The sequence below is a fragment of the Lissotriton helveticus genome, chromosome 3_1, assembly GCF_964261635.1.
Source record: "Lissotriton helveticus chromosome 3_1, aLisHel1.1, whole genome shotgun sequence".
Classification (NCBI taxonomy): domain Eukaryota; kingdom Metazoa; phylum Chordata; class Amphibia; order Caudata; family Salamandridae; genus Lissotriton; species Lissotriton helveticus.
Window position 1 is genome coordinate 955282489 of NC_136061.1, and position 19111 is coordinate 955301599.

At 45.6% G+C, this 19111-nt stretch overlaps 1 protein-coding gene across 22 annotated transcripts in view; it reads right to left on the reverse strand.

The window, feature by feature from the left end:
• LRRFIP1 (LRR binding FLII interacting protein 1) overlaps positions 1 to 19111 on the reverse strand; it is a 542422-nt gene that overhangs the window by 139054 nt on the left and 384257 nt on the right. For 15 of the 22 annotated variants that reach the window (XM_078681355.1, XM_078681354.1, XM_078681348.1 and 12 more), the window contains 2 exons: positions 9657 to 9728; positions 9029 to 9199 (listed from right to left, as the gene is read on the reverse strand). In XM_078681355.1, coding sequence (XP_078537481.1) covers positions 9029 to 9199; positions 9657 to 9728 — 243 coding nt within the window. The remainder of the gene's footprint in view (positions 1 to 9028; positions 9200 to 9656; positions 9729 to 19111) is intronic. The other 7 variants (XM_078681352.1, XM_078681350.1, XM_078681346.1 and 4 more) reach the window with 1 other exon arrangement.

Consider the following 19111-nt stretch of genomic DNA (forward strand, 5'->3'; position numbering starts at 1 on the left):
TATTGGTGTCTTTCATAGATTCACATGCTTGAATATTCCCCGTCGCCGAAGTGGGAGCCCCACGGTAAATAAAATAGCAATAAAATGGAAATACAAATATGTATATAAAAACATAACGCATAAAAATACACACTAGAAATTGTTGCAAATACCAAGTCATAAATTCCCATAGGAATACATGGAGAGAAAGAAAAAACTTTGCAACATATCACTGTCATTATGTTAGTCCAAACTACAGCCAATCAGGCGCAAGCGCCCCTCCAGAACCTTCTCCTCAGAGGCTCAGGCCCTCAGATTTTCTACTGCACGTCGTGTGAAGGGAGTCTCCCTGAGCTCTGCTCAGTTCTTTCCACTTCTCTGGTTTCCCAGTACTTTTGCCATGTCTTCAAGTAAGAAGTCTTTGTTTAGACCTTGTTCTTCTTGTGGGAAGTTGAGACTTTACTCTGAAGACCCCCACAAGAAATGTATTTACTGCTTATGAAAATGTAAGATCTGCAGGACTTTCTCCTCAAAAGCCTTTAAGGATAGAGAGGGTCGCCTACTCCTCTGGTTACAAAGGCGGAAGGACAAGGATTCAGCTTTGTCGGATGCCGAAAGCCTGGTGTCAGGTAAGTCAAAAGCCGCCTCAAAGGGTAGCAGTGTACAGGATTTACCTTCTCCCTTCTTGAAAAAGAAGAAACTCTCAGCGTTGAAGGCTCCTGTGGTGTCCCCACCTCCTCCTGCTACGCCGACGCCCCCGAGATCTGGCTCTCGGGCGTCTGCGGCTTCTTCTACCCACGTTTCCACCGTAAAACGTGTAAAATCGTTGATGGGAGCGTCGACGATTGTTCCGACGACGAGATCTGCAGTCTACGGTTCGTCGACCACTACAGTGACGACGACATCGGCATCTGGTTCGTCGACGAAGATATGCCTAAGCTTCAAAACTGTCTCGTCAACAATACCCATTTCTTCGTCGCCGAAGAAGAGCCTATCATCATCGACGGGTTAAACGTCGACAAAGATCGTGAAGATCTCCTCGTCGACGACGGCTTCGTCAACATTGGCCTCGTCGATGGTGGCCTCGTCGACGGTGGCCTCGTCGACGGTGGTGCCTTCTGCCTTCACATCTTTACCTTTGGTGCCACTACCTTCATCTGGGTCTGGTGTTTCCTCCGACGACCCTTTGCACCAACGTTGCCAAGTGCCTCTGGAACAGCTTAACATACCCTGTGACACACAGCCACCCTCTCCTCTGTTTGCGACAGGTTCTGAGTCAGGCAGCCTCCCTCCCCATAGCCAATCACAATGCTGCAATGGCAGCATTGTGATTGGTGCGGACAGCGCCCAGCCAGGCGCCTACGGGGAGGCCATTTTCTCTATTTAGGCAGCATGTAGCATACATGAAGAAAAAGGGAGAGTGCGCATGACTGGTTTGGTCGGCTCCAGTGGGCGACCAAACAGTCAGGGTCCACAACAGTGGGCAAGCCACTCCCTCCCCTCTGCCCTCGAGTAGGACCATCCACCCACCCGCCCCTAACCAGGCACTTCTGCTTTCTCGCAGTGCGAGAAGCATAAACCTAAAATGGTAGTTTTACCATATTAAGTTTCTGCTTCTTGCACTGCGAGTAAGCAGTGAGGTGACGCCCCTCCGCCTCAATTGAGGAGCCGCCTTTGCTGATATGTAATGTGTTTCATCATGGGTGGTCTTTTCCCATTTGATACGAAATTGTTAATCTCCTTTTGCATAGTTATTAGTGTGCTACAGGGTGGTGTTATGGGTAAGGTTTGGAAGGTATACTGAATTTTAGGTAGAAGTGCCATTTTAATTGACGTAATGCGGCCAACCACAAGGGCCGGTGGAGCTGCCATGACCGACATTTGGATTTCAAGTGGCGGGTATAATTAACCTATGTTGTTTTGGCTGTTGAGGGAGTGAGCTGTATCCCTAGGTAGGAAAGGGGGTCTGTGGACCAGGCAATCAGGAATTGGGTCGTCAATTGATCTTGGTGGGCTGGCGCCATGGTTAAGTTTATTATGTGGCATTTGGAGAGATTAACCTTGAACTCAGAAACGTCCCTTAAAATCTCCAGGTCCTGAACTAGCACTGGTAGGGACGTAGGTGGTTATGATAAAGCCACAATAAAGTTGTTTGCAGAAAGGCTGATGGTATGGAGCTGATTGGAAGCGGTGTACCATGGGCTCCATGTACAAAGCGAAGAGGCGCAGGGACATTCGGCAGCCCTAAAATGTCCCCAGATGTGTAGGGAAGGGGTCTGAAGGCACCCGGTTCACCTTCACCAAGCTCCTTGGGGAGCTATATCCACTGAATATCCAGCAGTAGAACTTATGCCTGACCCTAAAGTGCCTGTAGGTGCCTAGGTGGTATGGCTAACTTATGCGAACAAGTGTCTTTTCGGCATCTATCGAGAGTAATAGGGCCTCGTACTGGAATCTCTGAACCTTGTCCATGACATGTAAAATATGTTTAGTTATATCCTCACGGGTCCTGTTGGTTTAAAGCTTGCCTGGTTGAGGGTCGATTAGGCAAGAGATATTGGAATTGAGTCTATAGGCCAGTAGGCTAGTGAATAGTTTTGCTCCTGTGTTTAGTAGGGAGATAGGTCTGTATGAACTGCAGAGGCGTGCATCTTTACCTGGCTTAGGCAGTACTGTAATGAATATAGCCATGTCTGAAATGGGGTGGCTGAGTGGGCTAAAGAATGGTGATGGATTAAACCCAGATCAGTTGACTGGGGGTGAGTGTTTGATTTGCTCAAACGCTCCGTCAATCATCCCCTTTTGTATCGCTTAGTACTGTAATGAAGGCCTCGAGCATGGACTGCATGAGCTTCTTGCTATTGGTTAAAGAGTTAAATATCCTGGTGAGAATAGGGGCCAGAGTGTGGTATAAAGTTTTGTAAAACAGTGGTGTGAAGCCGTCTGTCCTGGGGATTTCAAAGGTTTTAAGCGTACTATTGTTGGTAATTCTTCAGAGCTTTCAATGGGTTTCTCGTATGACTGTGCCTGTGCTCGCATGAGATTTGTCACCTGTGCCCCCTGTAAGCAAGCAGAGAAATCTCCAGAACCGAAGTGGAGTAGAATCGCACATAGAAATCCCTGAATGCCTGGCCTATCGGGTCATCCCCTGTAATTTCGGTACCATCCTGTCCTGTTATACTACAGACTCTGCCAGTCTGTGTTTTGGCATGTAGATCATGTGTTAGCATTTTCCCACATCTATTGGCCCCAAGGTAATATTTATGTTTCAGGCGCATTGTGGCAAATTCCCACCTTGTCCAGATCCAATCTTTTAAGTTGTATTCTGGCCTTGTCCAGGGCTCTCCTGATCCTGGTAGGTCCTCGATCGTTTATGTATAGCTTCCAATTCTGTGAACTCGCTCTCCAGTTGTGCACGCTTATTTCTACGGAGCCGATTGTCATTTGCAGAAATCGCAATCATCTCCCCCTTATCACAGTCTTCCCCCTCCCACACGGTTGCCACCACTACCTACCTGGTGTTGTTATTTCATATGTTGTCCTGAAGGGCTGTAGTGAGTGCCTAGACATGAGTAGGGTGGTGCATAGTTTTGCCATGTAACCTCCAGAAGCCTATGAACGGCCTCTTTAAATGTCATGGTTATTGGGGAGTGGTCGGACAGCACCATAAGGTTAATATGTATACATCGGACTAGTGACTGTTTTTACAATCACTAGTCCGATGTGTACATATTGACTCTACTAAGTAGTCTGTGAGTGCATAGGTTTTAAGAGCCGCTAAGTAAAATGCATAGTCTTCTTTCTGGGTGGGCCTCCATAGGTCCACGATCCTGCAGTCCTGCATCTATGTTTGACCCCTCTTAGATAGCGTCACGGCCTGACCATATCCTTGGTCCGATATGTCCATGTCGTTATTCATAAATAGATTAAAATAGCCATCCACCAGTATGGCCGCACCTGGGGCATGAATTATCTCAGGCAGGGTATCAGGGAGCAAGCTTTCTTGGTGCTCATTGGGGACATAGACTGTTGGAATTATAAGGGATTGGTCTGCCAAACTAATATGGTATGCTAGCAGGTGCACCTTTAGCTGGGCTACTCTGCATATTATCTCCCCTCAAAAATTCAAAGATATGGATTGCCATACCCTCATGTTTTGGCGATCCTGCTTACCAATATTGCAGGGGGAACCCTCGGAACCTCATTCTATGCTCGTCCCTTGATAAGAGATGTCTTTCTTGCATTACACAGATGTGTCCCTCAGCACCACCACCCATTTAGTTGAGTCAATTAGGCCTCGTATGTTGAGGCTGATAATTTTAATAAAGGTGAAGTTGGTGAATATGTCGATACATGTAGTGGCCAATAACCTGTACTGGTGGTGTGTCGGACACTACAATCGGTAGTGTAATATCGCTCGGCTGCCATTAAAGTGTTGAGAGGAGATGGTTGTCAAACAGCATATTGCCCACAGATAACCAACTATAATCATAACAACAAACCATTGGTTAACCAGTCCATACATTATGGTGGTGATAAATATGACTGTTGAGCCATGCCTGGACTGGGGATTGATCAGAAAAGGGGGTGGTGATGAACAGAGTGCCTGAATTAAGCAGACCACTCTTACCCAGTCCAAAGATCAGGGCTTGATCCATCACCGTTTTTTAGCTCACTGCACCATCCCAGCTCAGAACTTGGCTATATGCAAATTAGTCTGTTCCTGTCCCAGTGCATGATGGGAACAGGGCAAACCAAACTACCAAGCCAATTCTTGTACTGGGAAGGAAACAAGCTTCCGGGGACCGGTTTCTGCCATTTCAGGCGTCGTCGGCCCGGCTTGCTTGAATCCTGATGGTGCAATGAGCAAGGGACTCACATCTGAGTATACCCTTCCACGCTTATGGTGGACAAAATGATCAGAAAAGGGGGTGGTGATGAACAGAGTGCCTGAATTAAGCAGACCACTCTTACCCAGTCCAAAGATCAGGGCTTGATCCATCACCGTTTTTTAGCTCACTGCACCATCCCAGCTCAGAACTTGGCTATATGCAAATTAGTCTGTTCCTGTCCCAGTGCATGATGGGAACAGGGCAAACCAAACTACCAAGCCAATTCTTGTACTGGGAAGGAAACAAGCTTCCGGGGACCGGTTTCTGCCATTTCAGGCGTCGTCGGCCCGGCTTGCTTGAATCCTGATGGTGCAATGAGCAAGGGACTCACATCTGAGTATACCCTTCCACGCTTATGGTGGACAAAATGATCAGAAAAGGGGGTGGTGATGAACAGAGTGCCTGAATTAAGCAGACCACTCTTACCCAGTCCAAAGATCAGGGCTTGATCCATCACCGTTTTTTAGCTCACTGCACCATCCCAGCTCAGAACTTGGCTATATGCAAATTAGTCTGTTCCTGTCCCAGTGCATGATGGGAACAGGGCAAACCAAACTACCAAGCCAATTCTTGTACTGGGAAGGAAACAAGCTTCCGGGGACCGGTTTCTGCCATTTCAGGCGTCGTCGGCCCGGCTTGCTTGAATCCTGATGGTGCAATGAGCAAGGGACTCACATCTGAGTATACCCTTCCACGCTTATGGTGGACAAAATGATCAGAAAAGGGGGTGGTGATGAACAGAGTGCCTGAATTAAGCAGACCACTCTTACCCAGTCCAAAGATCAGGGCTTGATCCATCACCGTTTTTTAGCTCACTGCACCATCCCAGCTCAGAACTTGGCTATATGCAAATTAGTCTGTTCCTGTCCCAGTGCATGATGGGAACAGGGCAAACCAAACTACCAAGCCAATTCTTGTACTGGGAAGGAAACAAGCTTCCGGGGACCGGTTTCTGCCATTTCAGGCGTCATCGGCCCGGCTTGCTTGAATCCTGATGGTGCAATGAGCAAGGGACTCACATCTGAGTATACCCTTCCACGCTTATGGTGGACAAAATGATAAGAAAAGGGGGTGGTGATGAACAGAGTGCCTGAATTAAGCAGACCACTCTTACCCAGTCCAAAGATCAGGGCTTGATCCATCACCGTTTTTTAGCTCACTGCACCATCCCAGCTCAGAACTTGGCTATATGCAAATTAGTCTGTTCCTGTCCCAGTGCATGATGGGAACAGGGCAAACCAAACTACCAAGCCAATTCTTGTACTGGGAAGGAAACAAGCTTCCGGGGACCGGTTTCTGCCATTTCAGGCGTCGTCGGCCCGGCTTGCTTGAATCCTGATGGTGCAATGAGCAAGGGACTCACATCTGAGTATACCCTTCCACGCTTATGGTGGACAAAATGATCAGAAAAGGGGGTGGTGATGAACAGAGTGCCTGAATTAAGCAGACCACTCTTACCCAGTCCAAAGATCAGGGCTTGATCCATCACCGTTTTTTAGCTCACTGCACCATCCCAGCTCAGAACTTGGCTATATGCAAATTAGTCTGTTCCTGTCCCAGTGCATGATGGGAACAGGGCAAACCAAACTACCAAGCCAATTCTTGTACTGGGAAGGAAACAAGCTTCCGGGGACCGGTTTCTGCCATTTCAGGCGTCGTCGGCCCGGCTTGCTTGAATCCTGATGGTGCAATGAGCAAGGGACTCACATCTGAGTATACCCTTCCACGCTTATGGTGGACAAAATGATCAGAAAAGGGGGTGGTGATGAACAGAGTGCCTGAATTAAGCAGACCACTCTTACCCAGTCCAAAGATCAGGGCTTGATCCATCACCGTTTTTTAGCTCACTGCACCATCCCAGCTCAGAACTTGGCTATATGCAAATTAGTCTGTTCCTGTCCCAGTGCATGATGGGAACAGGGCAAACCAAACTACCAAGCCAATTCTTGTACTGGGAAGGAAACAAGCTTCCGGGGACCGGTTTCTGCCATTTCAGGCGTCGTCGGCCCGGCTTGCTTGAATCCTGATGGTGCAATGAGCAAGGGACTCACATCTGAGTATACCCTTCCACGCTTATGGTGGACAAAATGATCAGAAAAGGGGGTGGTGATGAACAGAGTGCCTGAATTAAGCAGACCACTCTTACCCAGTCCAAAGATCAGGGCTTGATCCATCACCGTTTTTTAGCTCACTGCACCATCCCAGCTCAGAACTTGGCTATATGCAAATTAGTCTGTTCCTGTCCCAGTGCATGATGGGAACAGGGCAAACCAAACTACCAAGCCAATTCTTGTACTGGGAAGGAAACAAGCTTCCGGGGACCGGTTTCTGCCATTTCAGGCGTCGTCGGCCCGGCTTGCTTGAATCCTGATGGTGCAATGAGCAAGGGACTCACATCTGAGTATACCCTTCCACGCTTATGGTGGACAAAATGATCAGAAAAGGGGGTGGTGATGAACAGAGTGCCTGAATTAAGCAGACCACTCTTACCCAGTCCAAAGATCAGGGCTTGATCCATCACCGTTTTTTAGCTCACTGCACCATCCCAGCTCAGAACTTGGCTATATGCAAATTAGTCTGTTCCTGTCCCAGTGCATGATGGGAACAGGGCAAACCAAACTACCAAGCCAATTCTTGTACTGGGAAGGAAACAAGCTTCCGGGGACCGGTTTCTGCCATTTCAGGCGTCGTCGGCCCGGCTTGCTTGAATCCTGATGGTGCAATGAGCAAGGGACTCACATCTGAGTATACCCTTCCACGCTTATGGTGGACAAAATGATCAGAAAAGGGGGTGGTGATGGACTGGGGATTGGCCATCTCTCCACATATTTATGAATCATTTCCCTCTGCCCCCCCCCCCCTAATCTTACTTGAGCAACATAAGTGACCCGGTCACTGTCCTAGCGATTGACAGCCTCTCGCGATATCCTCCATCAGCAGCCAGTCTCTTCCAATACTTTATCCAGGAAACCCCATCTTTCCAGCAATATTGTGCTGAAGTCCAGTCATGATGTTTTAGGAGAGAGTTGCCCCCTCTGCTACTGGTAGTCCTAGCTCTTTTGTGCTCCCCCATCCTTCCAGGGGGGTCTTCGCGAACCTGATCCAGGAATGTCCAGAGCCTTGTGTGCCTCAGAGTGTGTCTTTATCTGGTGCATTTAACCCTCCCATCTAATGAATGGGCAGAATGGGAGGGTTGGCAGTGGAGGTGGAGTTGTAGTCTGATCTGTCGTATTGCCTCCTGGCCTGCTCAGCAGTGCGGGTGTTGACTTTGCGTCTCCTGTGAGCTCCTCTCCCAGAGGCAGTCTTGCAGGTCCAATTGTTATGGGGTCTGGAAACCCGTTATCACCCGGGGCTTGGCCACGATTTCGCTCTGTCCGGGTCTCGGGGGAAGAGTCAGCTGATCAGTCAGGGGCTCAGATCACTGCTGGTTTGCCTGCTTTGACCATGGTCAGGAAGCCCCATGATCTCCTTGCGGTGGAGGCCAGATGCTGTGACAGTCGTGCTCCTACTTCGTTCTCCAACGAGCTCGGGTTACGAGTGTCCTCCATCTGGGCGGGCCCCTGCCCAATAGCCCCTCCTTGTGGCTCGTGGAGGCAGCTGCAGTTCCACCTTTTGTACCCTCAGCATGTCCGCCGACCTCTCGCATCCCAATGGCAGAGGGTCTCTCAGGTTTCTACTCACATTCACTGAGGCTGTTGCCTTGATCCAGGCCCCACTGTATCTGATAACTGGCAGGCAGAGGAACACTAAGAGCATTTTACCCGCCTGCAATCTTGGCCACACCCAGTGATTATTGTTTTTTTAAACTGAGGTATTTCCCACTTCTGTGAATAGCAGTGCTTTTTTTTTTTTTAAAGATCACATTTCGTTACCATCGTCAATATGGTATACTTCCGATTGTCAATGTGTGTGCGCCCTTCTTAATTAAAATCATAGCATTTCCTAATACTTAAGTACATCAATACTGGACTGTCACACATGCATATATTGTTGTACCCACGATCTTACTGCCTTCCTGTACACATGATGTTTGCTCTGTGTTCATACAAACTATTCGCCACACGTTGTACTTAATTGTGCGCTTCGAGATTCCCTCCTGATCACACACACTTGTTCTCACACAGCTCTTCCACCGCCTCACCGCGAGCCGTGCTCACCTTGCTCTTGTCTTCATATTGCCGCTGGGTCTCAGCCAGTTGTTCCTCGAGCTCCAAAAGAACATCCTTAAGAGTATCCACCTGGTACATGAAGTTGGTCTTTTCGTTATCCAGCTGGGCATTAGACACCATTGCCTTTTTATATTTCTCCTCCAGTTCTGCCAGTGAGTCCTGTGGGCACAGAAGGGAGAAATTAACCAAGGATAACGCATACAGTGACAGTTGATAGTTACAGATGTCACAGATTTATGTCAATTGTTGACCATCACACAAGGGCCACTACCAGGCCTTCTCTAGATACCACCCTAAAAAACCACAGCACCCCAGAACGAAGCATGCAGCCATCTAGTGTTGCAAATCACACTTCCCCTTCCAAGTGCCACTGTCAGGGCAGAAGCATGTTATTTATAATATCTGCCTGCCAAACCAAACACTATTATTTTCACACCTAATGGATACCATGCTAAATATCAGGCGCTCCGAGTGAAATCGTACTGATCCAGACAGTGGTTACGCAGCTGCTAGGGCACAACTGTTAAGATGTATTAATATGATCGTGCAATTTAATGCAAGGCCTTCTAGTTGGTACAACACGTCCAAGGTTAGTAGCACAGGCAATCCTATGTACCTTCATCTCCTTGAGTCCTTGCATGTATCTGCCTTCTACATCCTGAATCTGGTCCTTTAACTCACTGATGTCCTGGTTGGGAAAGGTTAGGAGTCACAGTAAATAGGAAGTGAGTCGAACCACTGACCTCCCAGCTAACTTCAGTGCAAGAGGACTGAAGATGGATCAGGCAAGTCTCCTGACACACTAAAGTGCAACTCCTCAACCTCATGGAGCAGTTTCTTCCCAACTGCTGCAAAGCGCTCTTTCACTGCTCCCTTACAGATGCTCAACATCCCTGCATGTGCTCTCGTCCTGCCAGGTCACATCTGCCTGCCTGAACCACATCTGCTCCTTCCACCTGGAGAACTCACTTTTCTGACCACTGCTTCCTACCACCAGCCTCCAACGCGTCCAGCCTTTCCCACCCATGCATTGCCTGTCTGTACAATTCACATTGTTTTCTTGGCTATTGGTATTAGCATCCTCGTCAGGGATAGCAAGTGCTATACAAATACAATTACAATAAAATACAATTACATCCTCACTTCGTCCAGACACTTTGCCATGGGCAAGGTTTTTTCCACCTGGCTAATGCTTGCCTATTGACCTCATTCCCGAGCCTCCATACACATGCTATTTCAATCGTCCCACTGCGCACACTCCTCTATCCATATACACTCTTAACACTTGCCCCCCTCCTCGCCCTGCCACCTCACAGACTTTTCATGCCTGACTCACTTGTGGGCTCTCTTCCTACTTGATCGACAGGTGCTGCTGTCTCTTTCTGCCCTACGTATGGGAACTGTTCTCGTTGCCTCTCTGTGTATGCTCTCTTTCCACTCCAGTATATTTTGTTCCCATCTGTCTAAATGTGTAAATTATTCCTGCCTATTCCAGTTTACAGTGTTCATGCCAGACATAGTGCACACAGTTTCTGCCAGCTGAAATGTGTACTTAGCTCCCACAAGGCCAAGTGTGTGTTGATCCTGCCAGCCCAAATATACTTTGTTCCTCCCTGCCCAAGTGTATGTTCTGTCCCATATGCAATGGTGTGGGCTGTTCCAGCTGACTAAGGACGAGTGCCATTAATAGAGTTATTATTATTGAAGCACTTATATAGCACAAAGCCATATATAAGGTTTCCCAGCACTTGACAGGTGACAATAGCCTAAGAACAGGACATAAATAACCACGTTTTGACCTTCTTACGAAAGGAGATGAGAGAAGTGCTGCCTCTAATAGGCTCAGGTAGAGTGTTCCACACCTTGGAACCCAGGAAAGAAAATGAGATGCCACCCATTCGAGAGCATCTGATTTTGGGCACTGAGAAGAGGTACTGGTTACTGGAACGAAATGTGCAGGAAGGATGTAAAAGCTACAACCAGTTTTTGTAGGAATTGTGGTCAAAATTAATCTCGATTTTGTACATAAAGAGTATTGAAGTTGATGCACTGATTCGTTTTGAGCCTGTTGAGATCATGAAGGAGACCATACACAGAGGATTATTTGGGGAGCCAAAATAAAAGCCTAGGTGCAACATTTTGAATAATCTGCTCACACAGAGTGCTCAGGTAGATCAAATGGGAGGGAAAGCCACTCGTGAAATTCCATTTTCACTAGGAAACTGAGTGAGCCAAGTATTGTTACTAAACTGTTTTAAAACATGGCCCCTAATGTGTATGTTAAAACTGGGGGACGTTTTAGTGGGCGACCACATTAAATCCAATAAACAACTCATACGTGACTTTACCTTTCATAGATTACAATTTTTCAGATATTTACAGGTAAAACACACCTTAGAAGCACACATAACTGGCCCAAGACCTATCCCCAAGTTTAACCTGTTGAATATATCAAATTTTACATATCACTAATGGTAAAAATAGCTGACCCGTTAACACATCTGCGAGCCAAAAAAAAGGAAGCTGATGCGGCAGAGCAGATCGAGTGAGATTGGACTGAGACCAAAATGGTTCCCTGCCATCTCATCATACCGGTGTCACATTCACATACAGATTAAATACTTTCATAGAGCATTTTCATAACCAAAATAAATCCACAGTAAAAGATTAACTGTAATCCAGACCACCCCTTACATCAGGTGTAAACCGGGTCAGAAACATGCATTAATTAGAATCATATGACAATCAGTCTAGCCCCCAAAATTGCTATAGTGGTGGTTATTGATAAGCCCTGGGGGGCCACAGCATACAAGCACATTAATCATTAGAAGAATGTTGATTACCAAATGAGACCTTGAAAGACACTTCACCCTTATTCACAGAATCTGTAAGGGGAATAGACTATTGTGCTAAGGCAGAAGAAATTATGTACCCAAACAGAGGGTGCAAAAGTAAGTACATTAAGGTATAGGGACCTCCAATTCAGTAGTGCCATGTTGGAGGCGCATGGCATCCTTGATTATCTCATAGGAGTCTGAAAAACCCTTCTCTCTGATTCATGTGCCTTGGTCAGGTGGAATGTGGGAGGTATTCTTACAGCTAAGATAAGCATCAAGCATGGGGTCAGACAGGGGTGTGTGCTGGCTCATACTCTCTTTAGCTCATACATAAATGGAGAAGAGGAATGGCTAGCGAAATGTATTCTGATGCACCTAAGTCAGCAGGCACTCTTGTGCCAATTTTGATGTTAGCTGACGACACGCTCCTAATCTCTCGTACACCGTGTGGACTTCAGCTGTTGCTGGTTCACTTTTCATCCTTTTGCCATACAATGGGTCTTGAGATAAACCCGGCAAACTCAAAATTTATGGTATTATACCCCCATCGCTCATTTAGGGAGAACATGAAGATTGATACAGCTCCACTGGAGCGAGTGAAGTCCTTGGACTACCTGGGAGTAAGATTGTCCAATAAGATGTCCTGGGCCCAACAGATAAGGAAAAGCAAAACAATCTTACTTCAAAGGCCTGTGGCTATGAGGTAGATATACAAGGCTTCTTGCAGTAGAGCAGTAACACCAGTTTTGGAAGTATACAGAGCTATGTCCCAGTCAGGGGCAGGGGCAGTAGATGGCGCAAAGCTCTGGGGGTTTACAGCCTTATCTCCACTCAGTAGTGCGGAAAAACCATTTATTAGGTTATTTTTTAATCTTCTCCTCAACACTCCCCTTATCCCACTTCGATTTGATCTGGGACTGCAGAGATTTGATCATGTGGTTTTACAAAACTCAATCTATTGGGTTTGAGTTTGGAACACCTCAGAACTTGACATATATAGGAAAACCCTGGTGGATATCATTAGTCTGAACAAGAAACTCCATATTCGCTGGCTAAGTAAGATAAAGGCCTTCTGCGAGTTCCTTAAGATGGACGGGGTATGGTTGTATCTGGATAAAACAACAAAGGGCACAATAGCAATAATGAAGCAAACCTATTGGGAAAATAGTCTGGAACAAATATGGTAACACCAAAACGTGGGGACCCTAACAGTGATATTCCTGAGTAATAAAAACTACCCTCATTTTGAGCCATCCCTAGACAGAATACAACCACCCCAAGCCAAATCGTTGTATAGAAAGTTTAGGATTAGCACCCTACTTCTTATTTCCTCATGGGTTAAAAATGGTTAAACAAATTCCAATCGTCCCTTCTGTCTGCAGACAGAAGAATCTATCAATCATTTCTTATTTTTTTGCCCCATTTATACAACATCTAGTAAGAAATGGATTGTTGCAATAAGCAAGCTGCTGGGTACTATCCATTAGTGGGACGCTTCAAGAATCCTTAGATATGACACTAAGGAGAAAATTGTCAGTGGTGTGTCTAGATTCTTACTATGGGCATGGAGAATAAGAGTTAATAACTTAAAAGTAGCCCCCTAGGGGAGAGCCCTCCTCTCTCTTGGACTAGGACTATTAAGTATAGATGCAGTTTTGGAATTCGAAATTAACTTCTGTTAGCATAAAGCTGAAGCCATCTTGTTTGTGGCATCCATTTTGTTAGCTATTTAATTCTTCTGTCTTCACTGCTGCTTGCCCTTCTATTCTGCTTGAGTCATCAACTTTAGTTAACTCCTTCTGTACTGGGCCAGAGCAATGTATGTGCTGAGCAAAGGCATGTAGCTGCTGAAATGCACCTGGTTAAAGATGCAACTGTCAACTATTTGTGGCTGCTGTAAGCAAATCTGTTCCTCATCCCACTTTGCTGACTAAGTGATCTCCCATCTGCCCATATTTGTCGGTAACTATTCTTGTGTAGGCCTGTACCTTCTATTTGTAACTACATGCTTACTCTGCAACAAAGTCTATATATAAGCACCATGGTCTGTGTATTCAATGCACTGCCTCCTGGAACACTTGAGGGTGTTGTATGGACGTAGTCCCGCTCATGAGTGATTAATAAACTTGTTATTTGAATTCCAGCTTCAGTGCCAATCTCTAGTTTGTTGGTCTGCGGGCCCGTGGACAGAGAAGGGTGACCCCTGCACCGGTGTGCTCATTAAAAAGCACATTTCCACAGTTTACACGTGGGTCCTCATCCGAGACGCAGCCATCCAAAGGAGTGGTCTTGACGAAAGAGTGGAATTTTGCTGAGGAGTCATCCTGCATGAGGCGACCCTTGTCTTTGCAGCCAAAGTGATTTTTCCGTTTTTTTCGATTTGACCTTCCAGGTGGTTGCCGGTCCCGACTGAGGTATCCTTTGGCGTAATTGTTTGCAGTGACCATTAGGTCGATTAAGAGAATGGCAGTTGGAGGTTTGAGACTCTTGTTTGGTAAGTCATTAAAGCGGCACTCTTGATTTGCTTGGCCAAGATTCTGGTTTTGTTTAATTAATTTTTTGCAAAAGATAAAGGCAGGTAATGTGGAGATTTTTCTCTACTTTTGACTATTTTGGAAAGGTAATATTTTACAAAAACTTGGTAGCATGCCTGTTTCCAGCACACTCCGTAGGCTGTGTTGCTTTCTTGGAGGTACCAAAATGGATTTAGACAGAAGTCAGCCAGCTCCCCCAGAGGGGACACCTAATAGGCATATGTACATTGAATATGGTATTTCTTACATAATGTATAGTACACTGTGGAACAAATATATGAAAAAGGATCCTGATTTACGATGTCCTATGAATGGGTCATTTGACTTTAAAATGATTCGATCTTTAGAGCAGTGTTTCTTCAAGTAAAAAATGTCGACACGATATGTTTGATTGTGTACGAATGTGGGAGAAAAGTGCAAGAGAGTGAGGAAAGAAGAAGCTATAGCAGAAAAAGAACAGCGTAAAACTATATCAAAAAGCATTGGAATTAAAAAATAAAGAGATGAAGTCAATAAAAGAAAAAAGGAAAGGGAGCGTTGTTTAGAGGTAACTGGCCAGTACCCTATTAGGCGCCACATTTATCCCATACTTAATAAACCTCAGGATGATTCCATCTTGTTAGATCGACTTTCGCCCCCTTATAAGTTTCCCTCTGCCCCTGAGGATGATCTTTCCGATGAAGAACATCTTTCTTTAGACACTAAAGACATACATAAGCAAGATGGGTGGCAGACTCGCTCCACTTTTACCGTTGACGAAAAAGCCAATATAAGATCCACTGCTTGCAAAGAAGCTTGTGGGACTACTTATGCTCCAGATCTTGTAGCAATGGTACAGCAGTGGAAAGATTTAGAGGAGTTATATTTTGCGTAAAAGTTTATCTGGGTGGTAATACTTGGTTTTAGAAACGTTTCTAAAAACTTAGTCTACGGATATTAATTTTGATTACAACAATTAAGTGATGGAACTTTCCTTTTTTCAAATATACCTGATCTAATTAGGCAAATAGTTAAATTAATACATGATACACAATGTTTCAAAGCAGAGCAAAAATCAGCTGGTAAAGTTACAATTGCACAAACAGTTCAGACCCCAGTACAAAATGAATAAGTTTTGGGGACAGACAATGATAGTGATACTGTAGTTGCTGTGAAACCAATGCAAGAAGCTGCGCATCTGTATGTTCCCCCAAAAGGTGCGGGCACAAATGACTATAAAACTGCAGATGATGCAAAGGGATATTTTGTCTATAATTGTGTCTCTACTCCTTGGAGTAGAGCAGACGTTATGGCTCTTAAGGCTGCTTTGCCCGACCTGCGGAAAAATCCGGCAGCTTTCTATGAAGTGGAAGGAGTCATTAGCTCCTGCACTATGACCCTGCCAGATATTGATATGTTTTTGGACTTATTTTAACCCCTGATATGTGGCGAACAATTCGGAAAATAGATGATAATGTAGCATATGGTGATACTTGGGTGCATTTAGAAGAACTAGATGCGGCTAGGGACCCTGCGCAGAAATCACAACAGGAGATATTAGATCTTCCCAAAGCTATTGTGACTAAGTTGAAAACTCTCATACCCCCTAAGAAAATAGATTGGACAACGTTAGCGTCTTCTAAACAGAAAGCGGATGAGTCAGTTTCTGATATCTTTACATGATTTGAAGAGACATTCCATGACTTTGGTGGGCAGTCATTGACAGATGACACAGGTAAGCATCTGTTTCTTCGACGAATTTGTCGCCAACATGTTGCCAGAATTAGCTAGTTGCCTTAAGGCCAGTGAGAGTTCACGGACTACGTCTTCCCCAGTCTCCCTTTTGACTATAGCCCAGTATTATGAGTGTCAGGAATTGGAAGCAAAAGGCAAAGAGAATAAGAAGGTTAAGGATTTAAAGACGAAAGTTAGGTTGGCTCAAGTATATGGTCCACCATTCAGAGGTAGTGGTAGAGGTGGACATGCAGTATACACCCCTGGTGTACCCCCTTTCGATCGCGCAACTTTGTCTTCCGATCTGTGTGCTTATTGTAAAGAGATTGGCCATTGGCGTACTGAGTGCGCCCTTTGGGAGGTCAGCAGTTTCAGCGGGGTAGAGGAAGCATGAGAGGATGCCTAGGGAATTCTTCAGGACATAGGGGAGGAATAGGAAATCGTACCAGATTTGAGGCAGTTGAACACGGACCAAATTATCATAATACCTTTGATAGACAGAATCAATATCAAATGTCAGATTATTCGGCTGATGGTCTTGGGTGATTCTGATTATGCATAGGAATGCCTCAGATGGTGTAAGGAACCGGTTGAGGTCCCATTAGATCAGAAAGGTCCTTATGTTGAAGCAAATGTTTTGGGCTCCACTGATCGGTTTCTGGTTGATACAGGAGCTACTCGTAGTGCTCTCTCTAAAAAATTGGTTCCTAGGGCTCCCTTGTCTGGCGCATTGATAACATCAATAGGATTCGATGGGACACCTACATCTACCCGATCCCGGCGGTGAGAGGGGTAGGACACTGGCCTACGACACGGGAGACCATAGCCTGATACATAGAGGCATCGTCCCTGATGTACGACCCGCCAGGTATTGATGAGGCACATAATTCTTAAAGTTGAGGCAAGGAACAGTGCTCCAGAGGTACAACTTCCACTTAATTGGTAACGAGCATTTACAATTCACAAATTAAGTTTAAATTTGAGTTATATTTCATAACTTTTGTTAGTAGACTTAGAGTATTTAGGTCCTGAAGAATCGCGAGCCAATGAGCGAATGCGAGAAACATGTTGACCGACTTCAACACACTTCCTAATCTAGTCTAGAGCTAGGGAACATCATATTCCAGTAAGCCAGACTAGCTTCATTTTTTAATTGCAACGAGGGACCGCCCGAATAAAATAGTCTCAGGTACCCTTCGCTGCATTTTAATTCACTTCCCAGTCTACAACTCCCTTTTGGCCCCATACCCACACTTCACCAATAGGCAGTTGGAACAAAAGATCTCCGCCAAAGAGCCCCTCTCCGAGGTGAGCCCGTTGGGAATTGCACCGCCTACCCGACGAGGAGCAAACGCCTATGATGAAGCATGACACCTGCAAGGGTGTGTGAGGCAAACATATCCAACACAATGGATACCCAGTGGTAGGCTTACACAACTTGTAACCCTCCACGTGTCCACTTCCCCGTGACCACCACACCACCCCTCTTCCTTAGGAACAACCCTGTCCAATTCTCTTTGGAACAATACTTATGCAGGGCACGGACTGTGGCTGGACCTTCCACTCCCTTTGAGTGGTAATTACGCCCGCACTGATCCCATCGGATCACTTTCTCCCCTCCTTTTTGTATACACACCTACATCTAGCCCACTGTCATAGCCACTTGCATTTAGTCTTGATAAATTCACTGCAGAATGTCCATTTTTGCTTTCCTCTAACACGCCGGATAATAGTGTGGGTATCGATATGCTCAAATATTTTCGTGCTACAATACGTTGTTTCCCAGAAGGTGTGCGTGTTATTTTAAATGATAACTATCCAATGGTTGAGAGGTCTTGTCCCATTAAAGAGGATATCGCTCTGGCATCCTTACCTAGTACTTTGTGGGCTATATCAGATACCGATGTGGGATGAATGGTTATCCCACCAGTACATATTCAAGGTGCTTCATTGTCTCGAGTGCCCCAATATAAAATATCTTGGGAAGGCGAAGAAGCATTTAAGCATATTGTTCAGGATTCGATCAAGGTGGGGGTTGTGGAAGACGTCCCTTATAATACCTGTAATAGCCCTATCCTTCCTAGTTTGAAAAGAGACACTGATACTAAAATGTACAGATTCATTATTGATTTCCAAAAGGTTTAACAAAATTGTGGTGCCCAATACCTGGTAGTCTCTGACATCACGACACTTCTTACTATGGTTCCTCCTACTGCCACTACATTTAGTGTCATTGATTTAAAGAATGCATTTTTTTCAATAACTATTCATCCTGACAGCCGTTATTTGTTTGGCTTCACTTTGAATAATAGATCAAACAGATTCTGTAGAGCTCCACAATGGTATACAGAGAGTCCTAGCATTTATAGCCAGGCATTGAAAAGGCAGTTTGATTCTTTTCCGTACCGAAAGGGGTGGCTCTTATTTAATATGTTGATGACATCTTGTTGGCTGCCGATACCCCTGAACAGTGTAAAGTAGAAACACTGTCCTGGTTATCATTTCTGCCTCTCATCATCACAAAGTCTCTCGGAAGAAGTTGCAATTTTGTAGACAGCAGGTTACCTATTTAGGTCACCTCCTGTCTAAGGAGGGACGTGCACTTGCACCAGATCGCATACAGACCATTTTAGACACTCCTGTGCCCCGTACTAAGAATGATGTCAGTGCACTGATTGGCCTTACCTCTTTCTTCAGGCAGTGGATCCCTAGCTTTCGTACATTATTAAAACCCTTTTGACTAGAGACACTCCGATGCCTCTCCCATGGACTACTGAATGCCAGAATGCCTTTCAACAGATACGTCAAGCTCTTTGTTCTCCACCAGTATTAGGAACTCCAGACTACACTAAGACTTTCACACTCCATGTACACGAGAAGGAAGGTTGTGATCTCTCGGTTTTAATGCAGACACTCGGTGATAAACAACGTATTTGTGCATATTTCTCAGCTGTCCTTGATCCAGTTGCCCCCGCGCTGCCTGGTTG